Below are 22,720 nucleotides of genomic sequence, written 5' to 3' on the forward strand. Positions count from 1 at the left end.
ATAAATTGGAATCCTATCACAGACACAGCCACGTGACTGGCCAAGTCTCTGACCTCTCTCATGCTCACTTTTGTCATCTATGAGATACGGATGGCATCATCTCCCTCATAAGGTCTGGGACTGAGTGAAGTGCTTAGCAAACCTGAAAGCGTGATGTAAATGTTAGTGATGACATGGCGTCACCAAGCACGTATGATGACTCTAAACCCAGAGCAGGCAGTTACTTTCCTTCAGAAAGCTACATCACATCCACCAGCACAGGATAAGCAAAATCTGTTCCCTACGTGAGTCAAGTTTAGGTTTTACTCCCTTGGGTTTGTGGCAGCAAAAGGCAGGGGCGATGAAATGAGGCTGGCGTTGCTTTCCTGATTGTCCAGGGTTTATCTGGGCAAGCGAAACATCACCAAAGTTGGATTTACAAAAACAGATAACTTAGGGATGTGGGGGCTGGTGTTTTACAAAAGGCTTTACATCATGTTTGTTAGGTCCAGAGTGAATTGAAGACAGCTTTAGACAAGGACTCAGTTTTATACTCCTGTTCTATGAAATGGGAGACTGGGACCTGAAGAGGTTTCACAGACAGAGAGAGGCAAAGGGCTGCCTGAGGCAGAGTGTCCCGTCCTGTCCTGTCCTGTCCTGAACTGTCCCATCCTGTCCCATCCCGTCCAGTCTGTCCCATCCCACTCCTAGGAAGAGGCAGGCTGTTGCGAGGAAAGCTGGAGTAAGAGTCTTGAGAAAGCCATTTTCTGGGCAGAACTCCAGGAAAGGGGTAGGGGACCCTCAGGGAGCCTCTCCATCCATCTCGACAGTTCTTTGGCACCAAAGACTTTGCTTCAAAAACTTTTCTTCACCCCACCACCAGGCTGTTCTTCTGACTGGCCTCCCCTTCAGCCCCATAGGGGTTCTTCCTGCCAGGGATTACGAGGCATTATGAGTGATGCCATCACACAGTTGCAGCTGAGAAAGAAGAAGGAGGGTCAGGTCAGATGTCTGTCCACTGGTGGTACCCATCTGTAATCTACATCAGCGGAGGGCCCCCCCACCCCCACCCCACTCCAGTGATAGCACAGCTCCAGGAAATATTGGAGAGTTACTATTATTATCTTCCTTACTCAGAGGTGATGTAAAATGGTGAAAAGAATGCTGGATTTGGACTCAAAAGACATAGGGTTTTTAAAGTCCCAACTATAACACTAGCTGTGGGTCTGTCATGAAACCTCTCTGAACCTCAGTTTACTCTTCTGTAAAATGGGAATAATGATTCCTAAACTACCTCCCATGGCTGTTTTCAGAAACGCGCTTTTTGTAAATTGTAAAGTGTTGTGGATACATCAGGTGTTGGTTTCACATTGTTATCCTAGATAATGATCCTTACTTTTTAACCTCTCCCTAACCCTTGAGCTCTAAAGCTTATGGACAGTAGGGGAGAATGCTGCTCACTGTGCCTAGACCTTCTAAGCCATTAAAAATTCTCTTCTTTGCAGAGGTGGGGGCCAATGGGTGTGGAGTACTGCATACAATTTTAATGTTTTAGTTTTTATTTCTTTTATTCCGGTAATGGGTGGCTTAATGCAGAGGGGAGAGGGAGAGGACACACCTCTGGAAATGAGAGTGATGTAAAAAACATATCAATTGACATTTAAAAATAAAAACAAAAAGAATGACAAATTTTTAAAAGTCTTCTTCAACTCACTTGAAATTTTTGGGAGCAGCTTCCTGGTACCCCTCCCCAAAAGAAGTCAATGCCCAAACACAGAGCCTCTTGAGGGAGGAAAGAGGACACCAGCGGGGCAGAGACAAAGATGCTTCAGCTCTTTCCTTCCCCCATTGACAACTCAAACACTTAGGAGCTCACGCTGAGCCGGAGGGCCCACAATCCCTCCAGGCAACCCCTCCGGGATCTTAATTCCAGCTAATGCGTTCTTGCATGGAGGGATAAGCTCTCTCCAACAGTGCAGCGAGCCACTCCTATTTTCAGCAAATTCTTTTGTGCCAAAAAATAGGCATTTACTCACCTGTGGCCTGGGTTATGCATGAGATCTTGTAGGATAACCAGATGCTCACTGTGCACAGGAAAGTAGCCAGGAACCCAAAGACCTGTGGTTGAAGAGAAAGAGAGGTAGCCTCAAGATGGTTCCCAGGCTTCTCAGATCCAAAGGCTGGGTTTATCACCCCAGTGGACATAGCCTTTCTCCTGGTTCTAGGCTGTGTGGAAATAGTGAAGAGGATCCAGGAGCAAATCCTGGCTCTGTCACTTACTGTGAGGTCACCTTGGGCAAACTTCAGCTTGCTAGCCTCAGTCTCCCTAACTGTAAAATGAGAAGCTTGAACTACATGGCCAGAGAGGTTCCTTCATGCTAGGAAGGGGTGTGCATGTGTGTGTGTGTGTGTGTGTGTCTGTAATCAGATCAGGGATTTCATCAATGTAAGGAAAGCCTGAAGAGGAACTCCCTCTATCACTAATGCAGATAAAGATTAGAGCATTTAAAAAAATTCTAATTATTTCAGCATAATTAGCTTTCTTTGCAATCTGATGTAGTTTATTTTGTGCATTTAAAAATACGATTCTGAGAAGGGGTCCAGAGGCTACCCTGAGAACCTGAGACACAAGAAATGTCAGGGGCAGGACTTGACCCTAGGTCTTCCAGATTTCTTAGTCCATTATGGCATGCAACCTTTCCCATAATCTTCTTAAAGTATGGAACATTTTTTCAGCACAGTTGGAAATGAAAAAGATGAACCTGGACATAGGACAGTGGATAGAGCACTGGACCTGGAGTTTGGAGGACAGTCTAGCTGTGTGACCCTGACCAAGTCACTTAACTCTGTCTGCCTCAATTTCTTCATCTGTAAAATGGGGATGCAGGGTTGTTGTGAAGAGCAAATGAGATATTTGTAAAAAACTTAGTTCAGTCCCCATAAATGTTATTCCTTTGCCTTATCTCTTAACTGACCCTCTAGTACTGGGACCCCAGAGTTCATTCTCAGAAAGGGAAGTTTCTTGCCATGACAGCACAGATCTCCTATGTATTAGCACATAGCAGATCCTTAAAAAATTAAGTGAAGTCTAATAGAAAGAACACTGGATTTAAGTCGGACTACTTGGGTTTGAGGACTGGCTCAGACCCTTCTTAGCCAGGTGATCCTAGGTAAATCAATTCTCTTTTCCTCATTTCTGCAATGAAGGGGTTGGACCCTCTGATCGCTTCTAGCTCTCACTTTTGTAATTTGGTGGATGAGACAATGGGTGAATAGAAGGCTGCTTATCTCATTCCCAAATGCCCTTAGGCCTTAGATTTACGGTAGGAGAAGAGGATGAAGCAGTGCTAGCAGATTCAGACTTCCCTGTGAGGGAGGCCACGGCTTAGTTTTTAGCATTTCAATCCCCTGGGTGGTTCTGTTGCCTCCTGACCTGAAACTGGGTTTAAATAGAACTCTGAAGGTGACCTCACTGTGAGGCAGAGGCTGCACAAACATCCGGATGACTAGCGGCTGCAATCACTGTCTTGAGGGGGTGATGAACGTCAGAACTGGCGCTCTCCCCTTGTCCATCCAGTGCCCTGGTTTTTATCGATGAGGTAATTGAGGGCTAGAGGGGCTCATTAAATGACGCATCTGGTCGCACAGATCCAATTAGACAACAGAAGGTGCTTTGGTCTGAGGGCCAGCTCTTAGCACCTGTGGGGTTCAGCGAGGCTGGGCCTTGGGCAGCACATGCGCCAGGCCTGTCTTGCCCTAAGAGCCCTTCCTCGGCCTGAGGTGGAGCCCTGTCCTGAACAGCTGGGCACTGTACAACAGCTGCCGCCACCAGCACATGCTGACTGGCCCCTCCCTCCATTCCTCTGGTACTTATTGACCAGCCTACAATCCCATCATTATGGATGGCTCTCTTTTTGAACTGTCTGCATAATGAGCTTACTGTAAAGTGGCATCTTCTCCACGGGTCTACATCAGTACATCGTTCTGTTTTATTAACTGTTCCCTGGGTCTGGTCTCCCCCAGATAAGAGAGGAAGCCCTCCCAGGAAGGCATAATGACGATGATGGCAGTGGTGATGGTGGTGGGGACGATATTTATACAGCACTTTAAGTTTGCAAAACACCTTGTATCTATTACCTAATCTGAGCCTTACAATCACCCTGTAAAGTAGGTACTATTATAATTTTACATTAAGAAAACTGAGGCCAGAAAAGGCACAATGGCTAGCCCAGGGTCATCCTGTTATTTGTATAAAAGAGGATTTGAACTCGTCTTCCTGATTCCAAGTCTGTCCACCGTGTCCCCTAGGTGCCTTATTTCTTACACAGGCTCTTCCCAAAAGCACAGTGCTTAAGACAATCCCAGAGCAGGGATGTGTCTTGTGTCCTGGGACTTCATACATAGCAGGTCTTAGTCAAATTGAAAGGCAGGGTGAGTTAGGTTGCTTGATGAAGATTTGCATCCAAAGTCCACCCATGTACTACCACCTGTGTGATGTGATCCCAAGCGAGTTGCCTGAACCTCAGTTTCCTTATCTGTAAAAAGGGGGTAACCATAGTGTCCTGAGATTGTTGGATGAGACTCAAGGGAAATCTCATATGTAAAGTGCTCTATAAACCTTAAAGTATTAGGAAAAACCTAGTTCTTTGTCATCTCAGAGGGTGCTAGGCTTAAATCTTGAAGATCGGGAACAAATTGTCCTGGGAAAGTCACCTAATCTTTCTAAGCCTTGGTTTCTCCCTCTGTGAAATGGGAATTTTTACAACAGCAACTTCCCAGAGTTCCTGGGAGACTCAAATGAGATAATAGATTTTTAGAGCACTTTATGGACTCTAAAGCATGTAAATGTGAGCTTTTGTGGTTAGCTGCTGTTTGAGTTTTTCCCAATCCCTCTTCATTCCAGTGCCTTCTCCCTCTCCTTTACTTCCGATTTATCCTGTATTTAGCCTCTTGGTACATAACTTTTCCTGTTGTTTCCTCCCCCTGTCCCCCCATTATGTGAGCTCCTTGAGGGCAGGGACAGCCTATATACTCTTTGTGTATATCCAGTCATAAGCACATAGTAGGTGCTTAATAAAAATTTATTGACTATGAAGCGTGGGCCTTGGAGTTTAGAAGACCTGGTTTCAGATGCTTCTTAAGGCACTGATGAGCAGTGTGACCCTGGGAAGTCACTTAAGCTCTGTGACATAGTTTCCTCATCTATAATATGAGATGGTTGGATTAGAGTCTCTCTAGAATGGGGTTGGAGTGGCTGGCCCCTAAGGTCCCTTTCAGTTCTATGTCTATACTCCTCTTATCCACAGGTTGCACCAGATCAAGGAGGCAGGACAGTGTTTGAGTTTTGGGGTACTCATCCAGCAGAAGGTTACTCACTGCTCCAGCCACGAGGCCACCTACACCATAACTCTTGGATGCTGCCACAATGGATGCAATCAGCAGGAGGATGGTACCAATTAAGTAATGGAGAAATTCCTGGAAGGGAGAAAGAGGTTGAGTGGTAGGTAAGCTGGCCTGGGGGGCGGAGTCTGTCCCTAGGATATTGCTCAGGGATGTTAGGTGGGGTTGCTGTGACACCAGGGAAAATGAAAACCAAGAGAAGGAATTGTCCTCTGACTCCAGGACAGCCCCATTCAGGTGTAACAGGAGATGGGTCAGGAGATGATTCAAGCCAAGAGCAAAAGGAGAAAATCCAAGAGAGGAAAGAAAAGTGGATAGAATAAAAACCAAACTCCTCAAGAGAGCCGCCAACAGTGACTTCCTTCTCTGCTTTGTTCTTTGGAAGATGATTCTGGCTTTGCAGAGAATTATAAATGATCGTCCTCTCCTTCCCTGTCTCCTTGCAGCTAAAACATTCAAGGAAGGCATTTGCTTCATTCACAGGGGCAGATGTCCCTCTCACAGCAGCTCTGGGTCTTTTCTGCCTCTAGAAAAAGTTCTTGCCTGAACAGGATCTTGAAGAAGGCTAACTGTGCCCATAATTCTTGTCACTAACCACAGAGAGCCTGCTGAGTCCATCAACAAACAGTCCAGTAGGCTGCCACAGGGAGAAATTCAAGGTTTTTTGCCACACTACCCTTTCCAGGTTAAAACCCCCAGTTCCTTCTTTATCTGTTAAAGGGGAATGAGGGCAGCAGCTATGCGATAGAGTCACTGTGAAGGTCAAAGGGTACAGATGAACCTCAGGCAAAACTTAGAACAGAGCCACCTGTCATCTGTGAAGCACCCAGCATGGGTCAATGGTGTTTCCTCAGTGCTGAGGATGCTCCTCAACCCATCGTTCTTGAGTTTGGGCTGAATCCCAGAAATGGAAGAGAACTTAGGGACTTCTAGTCCAATCTGGACCTAAGCAAGGGACCCCTCTACATTAGACTGGCCAAAGGGTCAATCTTTGCTTGAAAACCTCCCAGGCCATTTGGGCACAGCTCCAACTGTTAGGAAGTTTTCTCTGGTGTCCAACTTAAATCTATCTCTCTTGTAATTTCCATATCTTGGAATGGGGGGGGGGGGGCAAAGAGTAAATCTAATCTCTTGTCCTTGTAATAACTCTTCAAATATTTGAATCCAAATATGATTATCATGACCCCCTCCCTCGTCACCTCAGCCTTGCAAGATTTCTCTTCTCAAAGTTAAAATCCCCAGTTCCTTCAAACTCCAAACACGGTTTAGCGGGCAGTTTTGGACCCAGGAGTCAGGAAGACCTGGCTTTGAATCCCATCTAAGATAAATACTAGACATACAACTACTTTTGAGCTTTAGTTTTTTCATCTTTAAAATGGGAATAATAATAGCAGGTATCTCACAGGGGTACTAGGAGGATCAAATGAATCCCATATAAACCTTACAGTGTTACACATCCTATAGCGTTAGAGACTCAAGGGAGTTATGATGATTCATTATTACTACTATTGTGTCTTATGACCTGTAGGTCCTTTACTAGACTGGTTGTATTTCTCTGGAGATCCACCAATGTACGAATGCCCTTCTTAAAAGGTGCCTGGGATGAGTCATGATATTCCAATAATGGCTTTTTTTCCTATCCAAATGGACAGCTCTGATGCATCATCAAGGAGACTGCCTTCCTTGAGCCTACTAAGAGATCTAGTTTCCTCTTTAATGCTGTCTTGGTCCATTGGATTTCCCACTTCCAAACACACATCCTTTTTTGGGAGGTCCTGGGCTGGAACTACACTGAATATACAAAATTTATTTCATCCTAATTAGAAATATTATTCAGTCCTTTGTCTTCCTCCTCCTCCCTTGTAACTAAACACTCACACTTGGATGGAATGGAGGGTGGCATGAATCGAGGACTGGTGGTGTGGAACAGGAATTTCTAAGAAAATAAGATGTGAGGAAAAAGCAGAAAATATAGAAAGAACAAGGAAGAGATAAAGTAGAAAGGGAAAATAGACATAAGTCCTTCAAAGACATGTACACAATTCCTAGCTAATGAGAAACTCAAGGCATGAAGGGACAGAGCATGGGACTGACTCTATCTGCTGACATTCTTACCTTGCCCCCCACTTTGCCCTCCACCCCTAATCTGTACTTCTGTATGTGCATTGCACAGACAACAGTGAAGCCAGAAGGATGTTGGGATTTGGTGCTACAAGGAGGAACCAGAAATGTTGGCCAGTAGCTTTGGGAGGCTATGCACTTTCAAAGATTCCCACGATAAGCAGAGATCAATTCATCAGTTGGCAGTTATTAAATATCTATTATGAGTCAGGCACTGTGTAATCAAAAGAATGAAACCATCTATATGTTTGTTCCAAGGCAAGAATCATATATTGATTTCGATCGGCTCTAATATCTGTTTGACTATTTGAGTGAAATAGACTCAGGGGTTAATTTCAAACTTTGAGTTAAGTGCCTCTAAGACCTAGAGTCCATCCTAGGGAATTCTGCTCAGATCCAGGCTCAATATATGTTTGGTGATTGGCTTTTATTTAGAAAATTCCAGAAGAAGCCTTTTGATAACAAGAAGGGCTCTGGGGCAACCCAGACCTGGGAAACATTGTGCTAATATCTCTCTGGAGAGGGGGAGGGAGAGATAGAGTGAGAGGAAGAGAGACACAGAGAAAGGCAAAAACAGACAGAGAGGAGAGGGAGAGAGATATAGAGAAAGAAACAGATGGAGAAACAGAGGAAGAGGGAGAGACAAAGAGACAGAGAGACACACACATACAGAGAGAGATAGAGACAGGGAGAGAGAGAGGGAGAGAGAGAGAAACAGAGACAGAGACACAGAGAAAGAGGAGAGAGAAACAGAGATACAGAAAGAGACAGAGAGAAGAGAAAGAGAGAGAGAGAGAGAGAGAGAGAGAGAGAGAGAGAGAATGGGAGGGAGGGAGGGAGGGAGAGAGAGAGAGAGAGAGAGAATGGGAGAAAGAGAATGGGAGAGAGAGAGAGAGAGGGAGAGACACAGAGATACAGAAAGAGACAGAGGGAAGAGAGAGAGAATGAGAGAGAATGAGAGAGAGGGGGGGAGGGCGGAGTAGAAACACACAAATACACTAGCTCTGAACCCACAGCCCATGAAATATCTGTAGTAAAGAGCTGCCAATAAATTCGGGAGCAGGAGAAGCCACATAACAGCGGAGTGGATAAGATTTCTGTTCCAGAGGGACCTGCAAACCTCTCGCAAAAGGTCCGTCGTGCTGTGGACACAGAGCCCAGACCAGCCCCGCCCTGGCCACAGCACCGGAGAGGAGCAGATCCCAGTGGACTTCAGGGACGGGATCTCCAGCAGCCGCGCGGGTCCCTCCACCCGCAGGTAATGGGGGTCGGTGAGAAGATCTCTTTGGTGGGTCGAGAGGGGAGTGGGGTGCCCCCATACTCAGGCCCCCTCGGGAGGCAACAGCGGAGGCGGGAGCAGACGGAGGCTCCCCAAGCAGGCAGGAGCCCGGATCCATTGTTGAAGGTCTCTGCATAAACCCCCTGAGGGAACTGATCCCGTGAGGCAGCCCTGCCCCCACCCAGGCAGCTGAACTTGATCTCACACTGAATAGCAGCCCTGCCCCCGCCCAAAGCACTGAGGCTGGGAAGCAGCATTTGAGTCTCAGACCCCAAGCGCTGGCTGGGAGGATCCGGAGGCGAGGTGGGTGTGAGGAGAATATTCAGAGGTCAAGTCACTGGCTGGGAAAATGCCCAGAAAAGGGAAAAAAACCCAGACTATAGAGGGTTACTTTCTTGGTGAGCAGGTTTCTCCTCCCCTCCTTTCTGATGAGGAAGAGCGGTGCTCACCATCAGGGGAAGACACGGAAGTCAGTGCTTCTACATCCCAGCCCACTCAATGGGATCAGTTCTGGGAAAAGGTCATAAAGAGAGAGAGAGAGGGAGAGACACAGAGATACAGAAAGAGACACAGGGAAGAGAGAGAGAATGAGAGAGAGAGAATGAGAGAGAGAGAGAGAGGGAGAGACACAGAGATACAGAAAGAGACAGAGGGGAGGGAGGGAGGGAGGGAAGGAGAGAGAGAGGGAGAGAGAGGAAGAGAAGAGAAACAGAGAGAGACAGAGGATGACTGAGCATCTCCAGGGGTGGAGACCCTTCAACGTTGAGGGCACATGTAGTTCCCCACCTCCAATGAGACACTGTACCGGTTTGTTCACATTTAAATGTTTCCCTCTATTTCTATTTTTTTTTCAAACATATTTTTAAGCCTACCAACTAAAAAAAAAGTTAGCAACTGCTGTTTGCCTCCACCTGTTATTTTTGTAACTAAGATACATTGCAATTGGCTTAGCACAGTGCGGGTACAAAGTAGGTACTTAATGAATGTTTATTGAATTCAAGTCACGAGGACAGTGTTCGAAATAGGCTTCTTTATTGCTATGCCTCCCCTCTCCCCCAAATCCTCAGCCTGTTCTGAAGCACTAAAGGTGAAAACTTCGATTCCAGGCTGCCAGCCACGAGATCTTCCCTTAATCAGTGAGAGGTAATCACTGGCAATGGATAACTGGGACAGCAGGCACCAAACTGAAGGCGTAAAAAGGACCACCTGGAAAGATGGTGGAATCACCTCCCTCCCTCCTGGCTCCCAGCTGGACGCCACTAGCCTGCTTACCGCCAATGGCCAGCTGATACAGGTGAGCATCCTGTAGATGCAGAAAAGATGGACCAGGTAGAAAACGAGGATCATCAGCAGGTCGCACATGGTGACCACTTCAAAGTAGCTGTACGCACTGTAGTCAGTCCACATGGAGTTCTTCACACAGAGGAAGGCAATGAGGAGAGAGATCTGCAGGAAGAGATACAGAGACCGGAGAGATCTCTCCCAAAGGGAGCTACATGAACAGAACTTCATGCTGGTGCAGTGGCGAGAACTCTGGACTTGGGTGGGTCAGGAGTCCTGAGTTTCAGCCCTGCCCCCGGACACTTATCCCCTGGGGGACCTTGGGCATGGCTCCCTACCCCCACTGGTGGTATGAGGAAAATAACCCATACAACTTTTCTCAACAAGTCTGTACCTGCTGGACTGAGAGGCAAGAGAAAAAACCAGAGACGTGCCCTGGAGGGGCTTACATTCTGTTGACCTTAGCGAGGTTGGATCACTGATTCATAGACTGAGAACAGAGGGTCTTAATCAGGGGTGTTTCTTAATGAGGGGCACAGATTACCTCATCCCCAATTTCAGGGCATCTGTGAATCTAGATGGAACATAAAGTTAAGCACATTTTCCCTAACCTCTAACCAGAATCTAGCACTTCCTTCAATTACTTAAAAACAATATTCTGAGTCGGGGTCCATAGGCTTCACCAGACTACTGACATGACCGATGTCATGATATAGGGTCTTTTGATGGCATTGACTCTAATCCTATGGCCCCCCTCGCACTCCCCCCATTTTGTAGGTGAGGAAACTAAGGCTGAGTTGGGTCAATCACTTGGCCATAGTCATATAGCTAGTGTCAGAGACAGGATTTGAACCCATAACTTTTGTATGGGAATACTGGACAAGCCAGCAAACATTTGTTAAATTATTAAAAGCACTAAGTTCTGGGGATGCCAAGAAAGGCAAATACTCCTCAAGGATCTTACAGTCTCTGCACCACATCAGCACTTAGTGCCTGGGACACAGTAGGTACTTAATAAATGCTTTTTGACTGACCGACGCATTCCATTACTAGGTGTATTGCATGTATACGTTGACAAGGGAGGGGGTGCCTCAGGTGTAATCCTATGGAACAAAGGGGTAGATGGATGGTACTTAATAACTTGGGGGAGGTTGCCTGAAGGAGAAACAGTAAGTACAGTACCAATAACCAGAGCCTTTAGTAAATCCTGTTAACTCACACAGCTCCTCCAAGATATAGCTCATTCTCTCCATCCCTCCTCCAGTGGAGAAAGGCATTCTTCAGTAAAGTCCAGTTTACTCAAGGGACCCAGTTTTGGTACAAAAGACCGATGGGGAAGGGCATCTTCCTGAGTCCCTTATTTGGGAGAAACAAGCTAACTGAGACCCCTCAACAGGCCTCACAGAGCTCTTTGGCAGAACTGAGGAGGGAACACGTGGTGTTTGATTGTGGGGTTACTGAGTGCTTAAATGTCCAAACAAACCAATGTTGATTCTGAGACTGGGCCCACCTCCATATTTGCCTATCCCCCATTGCTCCTGCACCCTGGAGCCATGTACCTCTTCTCAGTTCCTCTCTAGCCAGTCAACCAGAATCAAATGGTGACTCACAACTTGGGGCTTTTCAAAACCCCCAACACACTCTGCAGCAGAGTGAGCTCTGAGTTTTGGCCACACACCCATCCCTAAAACTGCCAGGGCCAGCCACTGACTTGCAGGATGTGGCTGGGCTCTGAGGCCTGCATCTAGGCCTCCCCTGGTTGTGCTGGTATCACCTTCAAGGGCTGGTGACTCAGTTCTGGCATTTTCAGGGGTTTCGGCCCAGGATGGAGGGAGATACGCTACTTTTGTAAGTGCTCAAGAGACCCCAGGATGTCCCCAAACAAGTACAGAGACCACAACTTGGCTTAAGGAGATTGAGGCTGGATGTAGGGGAAATCCAGATTCCCAATTAAGAGCCATCCCAGAGGGGTATGGGCTGCCTTGGGAGGGAGGGAGTCCTCACTGAAGGTCTTCAAGCTGGCTGAACCCTTGCCAGTGATGTTACAGACATCCAAAATGGCTTCCATTAGATGGATGGCCTCTGAGGTTGCACCTTGGGCTGGCATTCTGGCAGTGGTATGAGATAAGGTTGGACGGTAGCCCCAGCTTGTGGACGGAACAGAAGGCCGGGAAGAGGTTTGCAATTTAATCAAGTGTTTATAAGTCAATCAGGATGCAACAGGCAACCATTGAAAACCTTTGAGCAAAGGAATTATGTATAGGTTAGACATGGCGGTCTTGACAAATGTTGCCCAAACATTCTCAGTGTTCTCGACTGCATCCTGATTCACTAGGAGCCTTGCACAGTCATCCTTTTAAACTCCCACAGTCTCTATGAAATGCCATTCTCTGTCATAATGAAGACCATGTTTTTCTTTAACTGTGTTCCTAGCAAACAGTAAGCACTCAAGAAATGTGTATTTCTTTCCTTCCTGTTTTTTTCCCCACAGAAATAGAACCCCTGTATGAACAAACCATGGGATCATAGGATGACAGATTTGTATCCAAAAGGACCCTTAGAGCAGGGATCTCAACCTGGGAGTTCATGAACTTAAAATTATTTAAAAATAATTATACTTCAATGTAATTGGGCTTCCATACGGTCCCCTGTATTTTATTTTATGCACTTAAAATGTAGGGCTTTCTAGGCTTCAATAGACTGCCCAAGGGGGCCAAGATGTAATAAAGATGAAGAAGCTTGTCTCACAGCCCTCCCTTACCCCATTTTACAGATGGAATGAGGCCCAAGAGCTTTGGCCAATGTCACACAGCTAATGATTCGCAGAGCCAGGATTCCCAAACTGGTCTTCTGGCTCCCAGCCCAATGTGTTTGCCAGTGAACCAGAAAGCACTCTCCTTGTTGGAGAGGTTTTTTCTTGGAGTAACACATTGTACCCGATGGGAGGAATGCTATGAACTGTGTTATTTCACAAGATGGCAAACACCTCATAGTCTCCTGGGCTTGTAAAGTTAAACATCTCCTACAATTGCATCTCCTTGCAATTTCTAAGGGGGATTTTCATAAAATCTATGGAAGCCCTTGTTGTTTTTACATCATTCATGATCATTCACAGTCTGCCTCTTCTCTCCCATACAACTGAGCCCGACTCTGGTAACAGAGAAATAGTAAGTTCAGCCTACCAGACTCCTTGCCCTCAGTTACTAGCACAGGCGACCTTCTTTACCTGTAGTCCCCCACATCTCTACTGAGAGAAGGAAAGGTCTTCTACTACCTCTCCCCTAGGGCCAAGACAGAACACTGCAGCTACCCAGCATTCAACTCCACCTTGGAATTCTTTTTCACACTAAAGCGGGCTCACAGTCAGTCGCAGGAATCAGGCAGGGCCTCTCCCCTGGACTCTACTACACCCAGTACTGTGCAAGGACCCAAGCAAATCCATATACCTACTGTGGCTGGGGGTGGGGTGGGGCAGGCATTCTTATGGATGCCAAACAACATTTATTGTTCATCTGCTGCATTGGAGGGAACTGCTTCTGACTTAACCCTTCTGAGGCTAACCAGTTGTATGACCCTGGGTAAGTCACTTAACCTTTCTCAGTCTCAGTTTCCTCATCCAAAAAATGGGGGTAATTCAATTCAATAAAGGCCATACTATAGGTCAGGCCTTGCACTAGGCACTGAGGATGCAAATACAAAAGGCAGATGACTTTTGCCCTCAAGGAGATCACCTTCTTCTAGGACATGGTTCTGAACTTGGGGTTTATGGATTAGATTATTAGATTTTGGGGGGCCATGAATTTAGATGGGAAAAAAATTACATTTTATTATCATTAACCTGGAGTTGAAATTTACCATTTCCTTCAATTATTTAAAAATATGATTCTGAGAAGGGGACCTCTGGCTCCCCCAGATGTCCAAAGGGGACCCATGATACCTATATACATACCCCACATAGCACTCACAAAACCAAAATATATGTATGCAAAAAATTGTATATGATTTTACTGTGAATGAACATGGTATATCCTGCTAATTCCATGTCGTTGGTGTTGTTGAGTCATTTCTGACTCTTTATGAGCCCCTGCCTGAGCACAGCACCCCAGGGCCCTCACTGTCTCCTGAAGATTGTCCAAGCTCACGTTTGTTATTTCCACAACACTCTCTACCCATCTCATCCTCTGCTTTCAGTCTTTCCCAATATCAGGGTCATTTCCAATGAGCCCCGTCTTCTCATTATGTGACCAAAGTAATTAAGCTTCAGTATTTGTACTTAAGTCAGAATTCATTGCTTTAGTTCTATACCTGTTGAATATGACTGTATTTTTTGGGTGCAAGTGGGGAGCTATGCTTGTGATTTCAATGGTGTAGGGAATTCTCAGTGTGGAAACTGACCAACGCAGGTTAGAATAGAACCTGCCAGGCAAATCCATTTCAGAGGGATGCCTGGGAACTCTGAGAGATCAGAAGGTGACTTGGCCAAGCTCACATAGCCAGGAAATGTCAGAGGAAGGACTGAGGCCCTGGTTTTCCAGATTCCACAGCTGGTTCTCTATTCACCCTGCCAGCATCAGGTACTGAAAGTGTGTTTTGTATGATTCTTATACACAATAATTTGCAACACAACAAACCTAACAACCCAATAACAAAGTGATGCAAAGTCATATGAAGAAGGAGAATGAGTTAATATTGGGGTGGGATGTGGTAATGAGGAAAGGCCCAGTGTAAGGGAAGCCCAGGAGATTCTGAGAGGAGAGATGAAGAGGGGCTGGTTGCTTGGTTGCTGTCCTTTGTTCTAGAAAAGGACCAAAATGACATCACTATGTTAGGGTCAAGTTACAATGTGTCTGACTGCGGCTGATCAGACCAACATGAGCTTGGAATGTTCTACCACTGGTTGGGTACAAATAGTCCATGTAAATATTTGGAGTGGATTCTCTAAATTTGCACGTCTTGAGTTTCCTTTGAGCTGCTACAATTCTGCTTTGCTCGTAAAGCACAGCATCTTCTCTGATAAGGGCATGCCATGCTGGGTAGTCCTGTGCCAGCGTCTCCCATGTCACGCAATCAATTCCAAAGTTCTTAAAAGAGACCCTCCTGAGAGTGTCCTTGTAATGACTTCTTCTGACCAGCATGTGAATGTTTGCCATTTGTGAGTTCTCTGTAAAATAGCCTTTTTTGGCAAGTGTGTGTCTTGCATTCAAACAATGTGGCCAACCCATTGGAGTTACACTTCATGGAAATGAGGAGGGGTAATGTTCTAGGCAAGGTGGACAGCCAGGGACAAAGGGAGAAGATGGAACAATAGGTCCCACAGACTGAAAGAGACACTATGAAGCAGAGGAACATGAAAAAAAGACCAAAAGAATTTGTGGAAAGCAGATTGTGGAGGACCAGGCTGGGGATAATCCCTACTCCTCACTAGTTCACTAGCACACACTTAATAGTGATATCTGAAGTCTATAAAGCACCCTTCTAACAATTCCAGGAAGCAGGAATGCAAATAACACTTCATGGATAAGGAAGGCAGCACAGAGAAGTTAAGCAATTTGTCCAGAGTCACCCAACTGGCATGTGTCAGAACCAAGATTCCCACTCAGGTCCCTTGACCCAAAGTGAATGCTCTTTTCACGATGTCTCAGAGCCTTATCAGAATGATGGGCGGGAGAGAAAAGTGGAAAACTACGGCAGGAATTCTGTACTGAGGGGGTCTAGGAAGACGTAAGTCCCTGGGGGAGACCCCCCCAAAACTTCAATGTAATTATAGATCTGGATGAAGCTCTACTTAATGTTAAGGGGAATGACAATACTGTAGAGTAGGGAATAGAGAGCTGGTCTTGGAGGCAGGAAGATACGGGTTCAATTCCTACCTTTGACTGGTAGTGTGACCCTGGGCAAGACCCTGGCAAGCACTGTGACCCAGTGATCTATCAACTGTACTGGAAGAGGTGGGGGAATTCCCTACACTGATGAAATCACAGGTACCCAGTGATCTAAATAACTTAAAAAAAACCCCAACCCTGTCCCCAAACTCAACACTTCCTATTAGTCTTGCCTTGGACAATCCTCCCCTTTCTGGCTTCCTTCCCAGAACATAATGTCCCTTCCCCCTTTCTGTTAGAACTTTAACAGAGCCAGTAGAAAGAATAGGCTATTTCAGTGAAAGGTAAACTGAGGCACACTTTCATGAGAGGCAGTCTTATCTCAGACATTTCGGAGAAGATTCTCCCTTGGGAGTCTGTCAAGGGTGAAATTCAGAAGATGGCTATGCAAAGATCTCAGCCCAGGGGTCCAGGACATGGCTTCAGCTGGCTCTTGGTCTTGACTGTCCTACACTCCAATCTGTAAAGAAGAAACCTATTTTGAAAGGCCAAGTTGTAGAGTCTGTTGAGGGCCAGGATGGAGTGCAGTTGACAAGTTCAGGACAGATCTTCAGGGAAACTATTCTTTGAGACCCTGCTCATTATCATCCAGAATGGCTCTCCATGCTCCCCTCCCCCCCTCCATGTTGCTGTCTTCGTGAGAGAATACAAGGGATATGTAAAATAGATGCCCTCTAGGCTAACAGTCTTTAAAGACAATAAGACTGGCCAAATCTCTAGGACAGGAGATGAGCAGAATGTCAGTAGGCTTTCAGTTTCTGTCTATAAATACCCTGACCCTTGGATCAATAAACGGAGTTGGCCTATCTTCTCCTGCCTCCCCTGTCTTTCTTCTTCACCACATCGCCAAGCTGCTGGGGACGCAGGCCATCCGCTACAAGAGTCAGGTTTAGGCCATGAAGTCATAGACAGAGCCAAAAGGGACCTTAGAGGCTGGTCATCCACATGTCCATCCAGAAATCTAGAGCCCTGTTATGCCCTGTATCTTGTGGGGACCAGACCCACCATGCATCTTCTCCCCTTAGCCATCACTTTTCCTATCTGGTTCTGGATGAGTCCTCAATCTCCCCATCTGTGAAATGAGGCAACTGAACTACATGACCTCCAAGGTCCCTTGTCTAAATCTAGCCCAGAGTCTGTATTTGAAGTTGGGCAGTTTCCAGTGTTTGTACAGTTCCATGATGAACAGGGATGCTGTCTCTCTGGCTGACTCCAGCATAGGTGGTCAGTGGCCTTCCCCCAAGGTCGTCCTCTTTAAAGGCTTTGCCCAACACTGAATGTGCTCAGTGTACTTCCTTCTGGCTGAAGATGGCACCAGATGCCTTTGATTCAGGAAGCAAGGGACAACAATGAAGTCCCTCAGCACCACTCCCTCTGTGTAACCTGGCCTCAGGATAGAATTTCTGCAGGAGAGGCAGCTGGGTGAAGCTGAGGGAAGAAGCCAGCGGGGCTCAGATGAAGCCTTAATGGGCTTTCTGGGAGGGTCCAGGGAGGAAAGAACAAGGCCCTCTTATTCAGTGAGGTCAGTGAAAAGCAGGTCAAGTGCAGCTGTAAATGTATTGAGGCCAATTAATGAGCTAACTCGGGTTGGCTTGATAGGGGAAGACAGACTTGGTATGTTCTCAGATCTAACTGAATTCTGGATTGAGGTGCAAGAAAAAAAAATCCTAGGGTCTTAGTCTTGGGTGGGACTGACTTCAGGGCCAGCTGCTCTGATATCCCCATTTTGTAGAAGAGGAAACTGAGGCACAGAGAAATTTGTAATTGTCCTAGATGTAAAGTTGGTCCAGACCCCAGGAACCAGATAATCCAAGCCTTTCATTTTACAGAAAAGAAAATGAGAGGTTTTAAAGCTTGCAGGGACTTCACGGTTTGTCCCATTCTTTCCAGATGAAGTGGATGAGGGACAGAGAAGAGAATTGACTTGTCTAAGGTCATATAAATAATAAATGGGAAAATTGAGATTTTCCCCAGGTCTTCTGCTTTAAGGGCAGCCAGGTGGTGCCATAGTGCATATAGTGCTGGACCTTGGGTTGGAAGACTTGAAAATCCAGCCTTAGACACTTTCTAGCAATGTGACCCTGGGCAAATCACTTAGCTCTGTTTGCCTCAGTTGCCTCAACTGTAAAGTGAGCTAGCAAAGGATATGGTGAACCACTCCAATATCTCTGCCAAGAAAACCCCAAATGGGGTCACAAAGAGTCAGGCCTGAGAGCATCTGGGAAACCCTACAGATGCTTTCAAAATGACTTGGGGAAATGGCAAGCCCACTCCAAATCAAGAATTGGTACCACAGTTACTAATTCCTCCCACGGTCCCAGTGCATGTTCACTTATTCAAATATGTGGGATTTTAGGCAAACTAGATACTTCCCTCTCTAGGGCTCTTCTGTAAATGGGCAGGCTCAGAGGAGATGGCCCTTCCATCTGTGAATCCATAATCCCCTGACCTCTAAGTCCCCTCCAGCTCTAGAACCTAACTCCTGCTAGGCCCCTCCATCTCCAAACTGCCTTAAATTCATTTTAGACTTGTTCAGTCAGGCCTCTGAGGGCAAAATGAAAGGAAGCCAACTTAGGCTGGATGCCAGGAAAAATCTTGTGGCTGATGGCACAGTGGATAGAGAACTGGGCATTGAATTGAGAAGACCTGAGTTCGAATCTCAACCATGGCACTTACTAGCTGTTTGACCTTGGGCAAGTCACTAATTTCTGTTGTCCTCAGTTAAAAACTGTAAAATGGAAATAATAACAGCACCCACCTCACAGGGTTGTGCTGATCAAAGGAGATAACATTTATGTGCTCAGGACAGTACCAGGCATATAGTAGGTACTATATTAATGCTTATTCCCATCCCCCATTAATAAGGAGAACGGTCCTAAAATGGGATTGATTACCTCAAGGGTGGGATTGGTTCCTCTTATTTGGAGGTCTCCAAGAAGGTGTTGGATGACCACTCACTGAGTATGTTATGGTGGGGGTTCCTTTTGGGCTTGGCATTTGGTTGGACTAGATGGTGCCTTCCAACTCAGATTCTATGAAAACCAAGGGGACCATTTTGGTGAGGTGGAATAGGGGAGAGAGCATTGGACCTGGAGTCAGGAAGACCTGAGTTCAAATGTGATCATGGGCAAAGTCACTTAATTGCTGTCTGCCTCGTTCCCCATCGGTAAAAGGGGATAATCATAGTCACTTTGCCTCAGTGGGCAAGTCAAATTTGTTGAATGAGGAGGTTGTCCTCAATGGCTTCTGAGGTCCCTTCAAACTCTGATACTGGAATAAGGGGGAGAGGTTAATGTGTGTGTCTATCTGTGAGACAGGGAAGCGACAACAAGTCTGCCAGGGTGAACTCTCTCCCTATAAACGACATCCTTTAGATGCTCCAGACAAGCTTGTAGGAGGAGAGAGGGGAAGAAAAGGCATCACACACTTTAAGAGCACAAAGAATCTTGGAGTTTATATAATCCAACACCTCCATTTTTCATACATAAGGAAACCGAGACTCTCCCAAGGTCACAAAGCTAATTTGGGGCCAGAAATAGAAAGCAGGTCTCTTCCCTCCCAGGCCTCTCTCCCCGATCACACTTCCTTTGTATTTAGAATGGCTGATTTTTTAAAAAAAATGTCAGTGATGAAAGATGAAACTCTTTACAGTCAAATTTGAATGCTGACTTTCACACTGAGTGTTTAGCACCTTTGCCTCAATCATACAGACTCTTTGCCTAATTTTAAATAATTATTTCAAACTTCAAATCAACAAATGATTGATGAAAGGTTTATCTGTAAAATGAGGGGGTTAGATGAAATGACCTTCCACCTCTAGCTCCATGATCACATGTGAGAGGGCATGAGAATAAGTACGTTTTCTTCCTTCTTTGCAGAGGTGGGAGATTATGGGTATGGACAGCTACATGCACTCTCAGACTTGGTGGATATGTTCCTTGAACTGCTTTCCCCCTCTTTCGTTTTTATTCTTTATTCCAAGGGACGGCCCCCCTGGACAGGGGAGGTGGAAAGGATATATTCAGAAATAAAGGTGATATAAAAATTATCAACAAAATTCTATTAAAAAAACTAGGGTGTTGGATGATAATCTCCAAGGTCCCTGGCCTTGTAATTCCTCCTCTCCCCTCACGCTTGGGCAGCTTTTCCAACAAGCCCCTTCTTCTCATCACCCCCGGAGACATTGCTGGGAAGAACTATGATATTAGGAGAGGAAAGGGGCCCAGCCTCAAGGGGGCGGCTCCATGGGCAGATAAAAGCAGGAGGCTTCTTGCCCTTCATGGGACTTTTCTTTTCTTTTTCTGAAGCAAATGTAGAGTTGAAACCCAGCACTACTCCTTAGTGCCTAACTAAACACCTTTCCTCTCTCCCTCTACCCATTGTTCCTTCCATTCTTGGGCTTCCTTTCCATTTTTTGCCTTATGTTCTATGGGTGCTTGTGCTTTGCAGGTGGCAGGAGATAGGGATTGACAAGACTAGATGACAGTGGTTCACGGTGCCAATTTGCTGGAGAAGATGGGAGGGGACAGGCTGAAGGGAGCATAAAGAGGGGTTGGTCTCAGTAAGGAGGGACTGAAGTACAGGGGAAAGAGACTGTGATGATGGAAGGGTTTGGGATAAGAGGAAAGGGCCTCGACTTTGTCACTAAAACATGAAGGGAGGTCTTCAGTTGGAAGGACGAAAGGAAGGAGAAGGTGAGTTGACTCTACTAGGCTGTTCTGTCTTCATCACTTCTTCCTTTCTAAACCATAGATTTTCTAGAAGCCCCAAGACTGAGACAGATCCAGTGGTGCCTGGGGGGAGACAGCTGAGTGACTGGGAACTATTCTGAGAGACAGGAAGAGAGGGAAAGCCATGTCTCAAGATGTGTTGTTTGCATGTCAGGCAGAGACGGAGTGTACAATGTCTAGAGATCTTTTCTCAGCACCGCTTGTGTTGTTCAAACACTGTAAAAGCCACAACTGTCTAGGGCATGAACAAAGAGCTGATTTGGGCCGCAGGTCCCACATCCTGATCTGCTCCTCCGAATTCTTGCTGCCCTTTATTTTGTCAAGTCATTAAGATAAGAGCACAGATGGATGGTGCCCTGCCTCAGTGGGGTCAGCAGACATGGAAGCCATGGGGAAAATGGAATCCAGAACAGAGAACCCCATCCTGGTTGGAACTGAACACCGATTAAGCAGCTACAATTTGCTCTGCTCCAAAAACCCAATGGAATCTTGCCCAGGCCCTCTAGAAAATGCAATTCTGAGACCATAGGGACACACATCACATATAACAATTCACAACCATCTCTAAACAAAAGATTTTTTTTTATTAGATCATGATAAGGACACAGCTTGAAAACTGGAGAGACCCTTAAAGGCCATCTACTCCAATCTTATTTTAGAGATGAGGAAACCAAAGCTGGTAGGGGACAGGTAGGTAACAGGGATTAAATGTCAGAAATCCTTTTCACTGTACTGCCCTAATATCTTGTTTTGACATCTTCTTCACTTCCTAATATGTGCTTCCTGTTCTGCTGTCCAGAAAGCCAGTCTTTTGAACAGAGAATAAAAACCAGAGGAAAAAGGAAGTTTAGCAAAACTAACCAACACCCCTCAGCCCATTGGTATAAAACTGGCAGAAGGCAGGGTTTCAACTCCAGGCCTTTGAGTCAGGAGCTTACACCCCAGGGGACTCCCCTTTCTTAGCAAGGGATGTATTACTGCAGCTCTCTAATCTGAGCAACAGGAAGCTCACTGTGAAGTGGGGAGCTCAAATTAGGTGGGGAGCGAGAACCATCTCTGGCTCGACACTCTCCTGTCTGGCCATTGGTGGTGAGCAAAAAGAGCTGGCCCTGGAGGCAGAAGTCCTGTGTGGGCTGGAAGTCCAGCTCTGTCATCACTACCTGTGTGATCACCTCCTTGGACCTCAGCTTCCTCCTTTATAAAATAAGAGAGCTGGATTATGTGCTCTGATGTCCCTTCCATTTCTGGAATTAAATGGTGACAAAAACAGCATTTACAAGGCACTTTAAGGTTAACAAAGTGCTTTTACAAATATCTTTTTTGATCCTCTCAACACCCCTGGGAAGTAAGTGCTAACATTACCCCCATTTTACAGATGAGGAAACTGAGGCAAACAGAGGTTGTGACCTGCCTGTAGTCACACAGATGAGACCCTGGCTCTCTACCCACCGTACCACCCAGCCGCCAGCAGGGAGTTTGAATGCATCTGCTTGTGACAAAAAAATGCCTTCGTTCAAATTTCTCTGGATAGTTTTTTAAAAGAGGTGTGCGTCATCTGAATCATCTCAGAAATGCCCTTAAAAGTCCTAAGCAGGATAAGCGAAACCACCCTAAATGAAATCGCCAATCCAGTCATTTTACATGGATGTGATAGATATGATACAAGAGAGTATTTTTAAAAAATTTTCCATATATGTAATCAATATTTATAGATATCATAAAACTGTGATTCTCAGCTGGGTAGCTCAGTGACCTTGAAGTAAGGAAAACCCGAGTTCAAATCCTTCCACAGACACTTCCAAACAGCATGACCCTGGGCAAGTCAATTAATCTCTGCCTCAGTTTTCTTATCTATAATATGTGGATGACAACAGCACCCACCTCCCAGGGTTGTTGTGAGGGATAAAATGAGATAATACATGTAAAGTGCTTTGAAAACTTCAGAGTTAAAAGAAGTAGCATAGTACAGTGGATAGAGAAGCAATCGGGAAGATATGAGTTCAAGTCCCACTCATGACACATACTGAATCTGTGAGTGGATAAGTCCT

At 45.8% G+C, this 22,720-nt stretch overlaps 1 protein-coding gene across 1 annotated transcript in view; it reads right to left on the reverse strand.

Annotated features, from left to right (window-relative positions):
* Window positions 1-357: 357 nt before the first annotated feature.
* The window catches only part of CMTM7 (CKLF like MARVEL transmembrane domain containing 7), a 54,084-nt gene continuing 31,721 nt past the window's right edge, over window positions 358-22,720 (reverse strand). The window contains exons 2-5 of the mRNA XM_072651105.1: window positions 10,052-10,225; window positions 5,356-5,454; window positions 2,016-2,097; window positions 358-957 (exon numbers count right to left, since the gene is read on the reverse strand). Of these exons, the coding sequence (XP_072507206.1) occupies window positions 944-957; window positions 2,016-2,097; window positions 5,356-5,454; window positions 10,052-10,225 (369 nt within the window). The 3' untranslated portion in view covers window positions 358-943. The remainder of the gene's footprint in view (window positions 958-2,015; window positions 2,098-5,355; window positions 5,455-10,051; window positions 10,226-22,720) is intronic.

This window comes from Notamacropus eugenii, chromosome 3 (assembly GCF_028372415.1).
Source record: "Notamacropus eugenii isolate mMacEug1 chromosome 3, mMacEug1.pri_v2, whole genome shotgun sequence".
NCBI classification, from domain to species: domain Eukaryota; kingdom Metazoa; phylum Chordata; class Mammalia; order Diprotodontia; family Macropodidae; genus Notamacropus; species Notamacropus eugenii.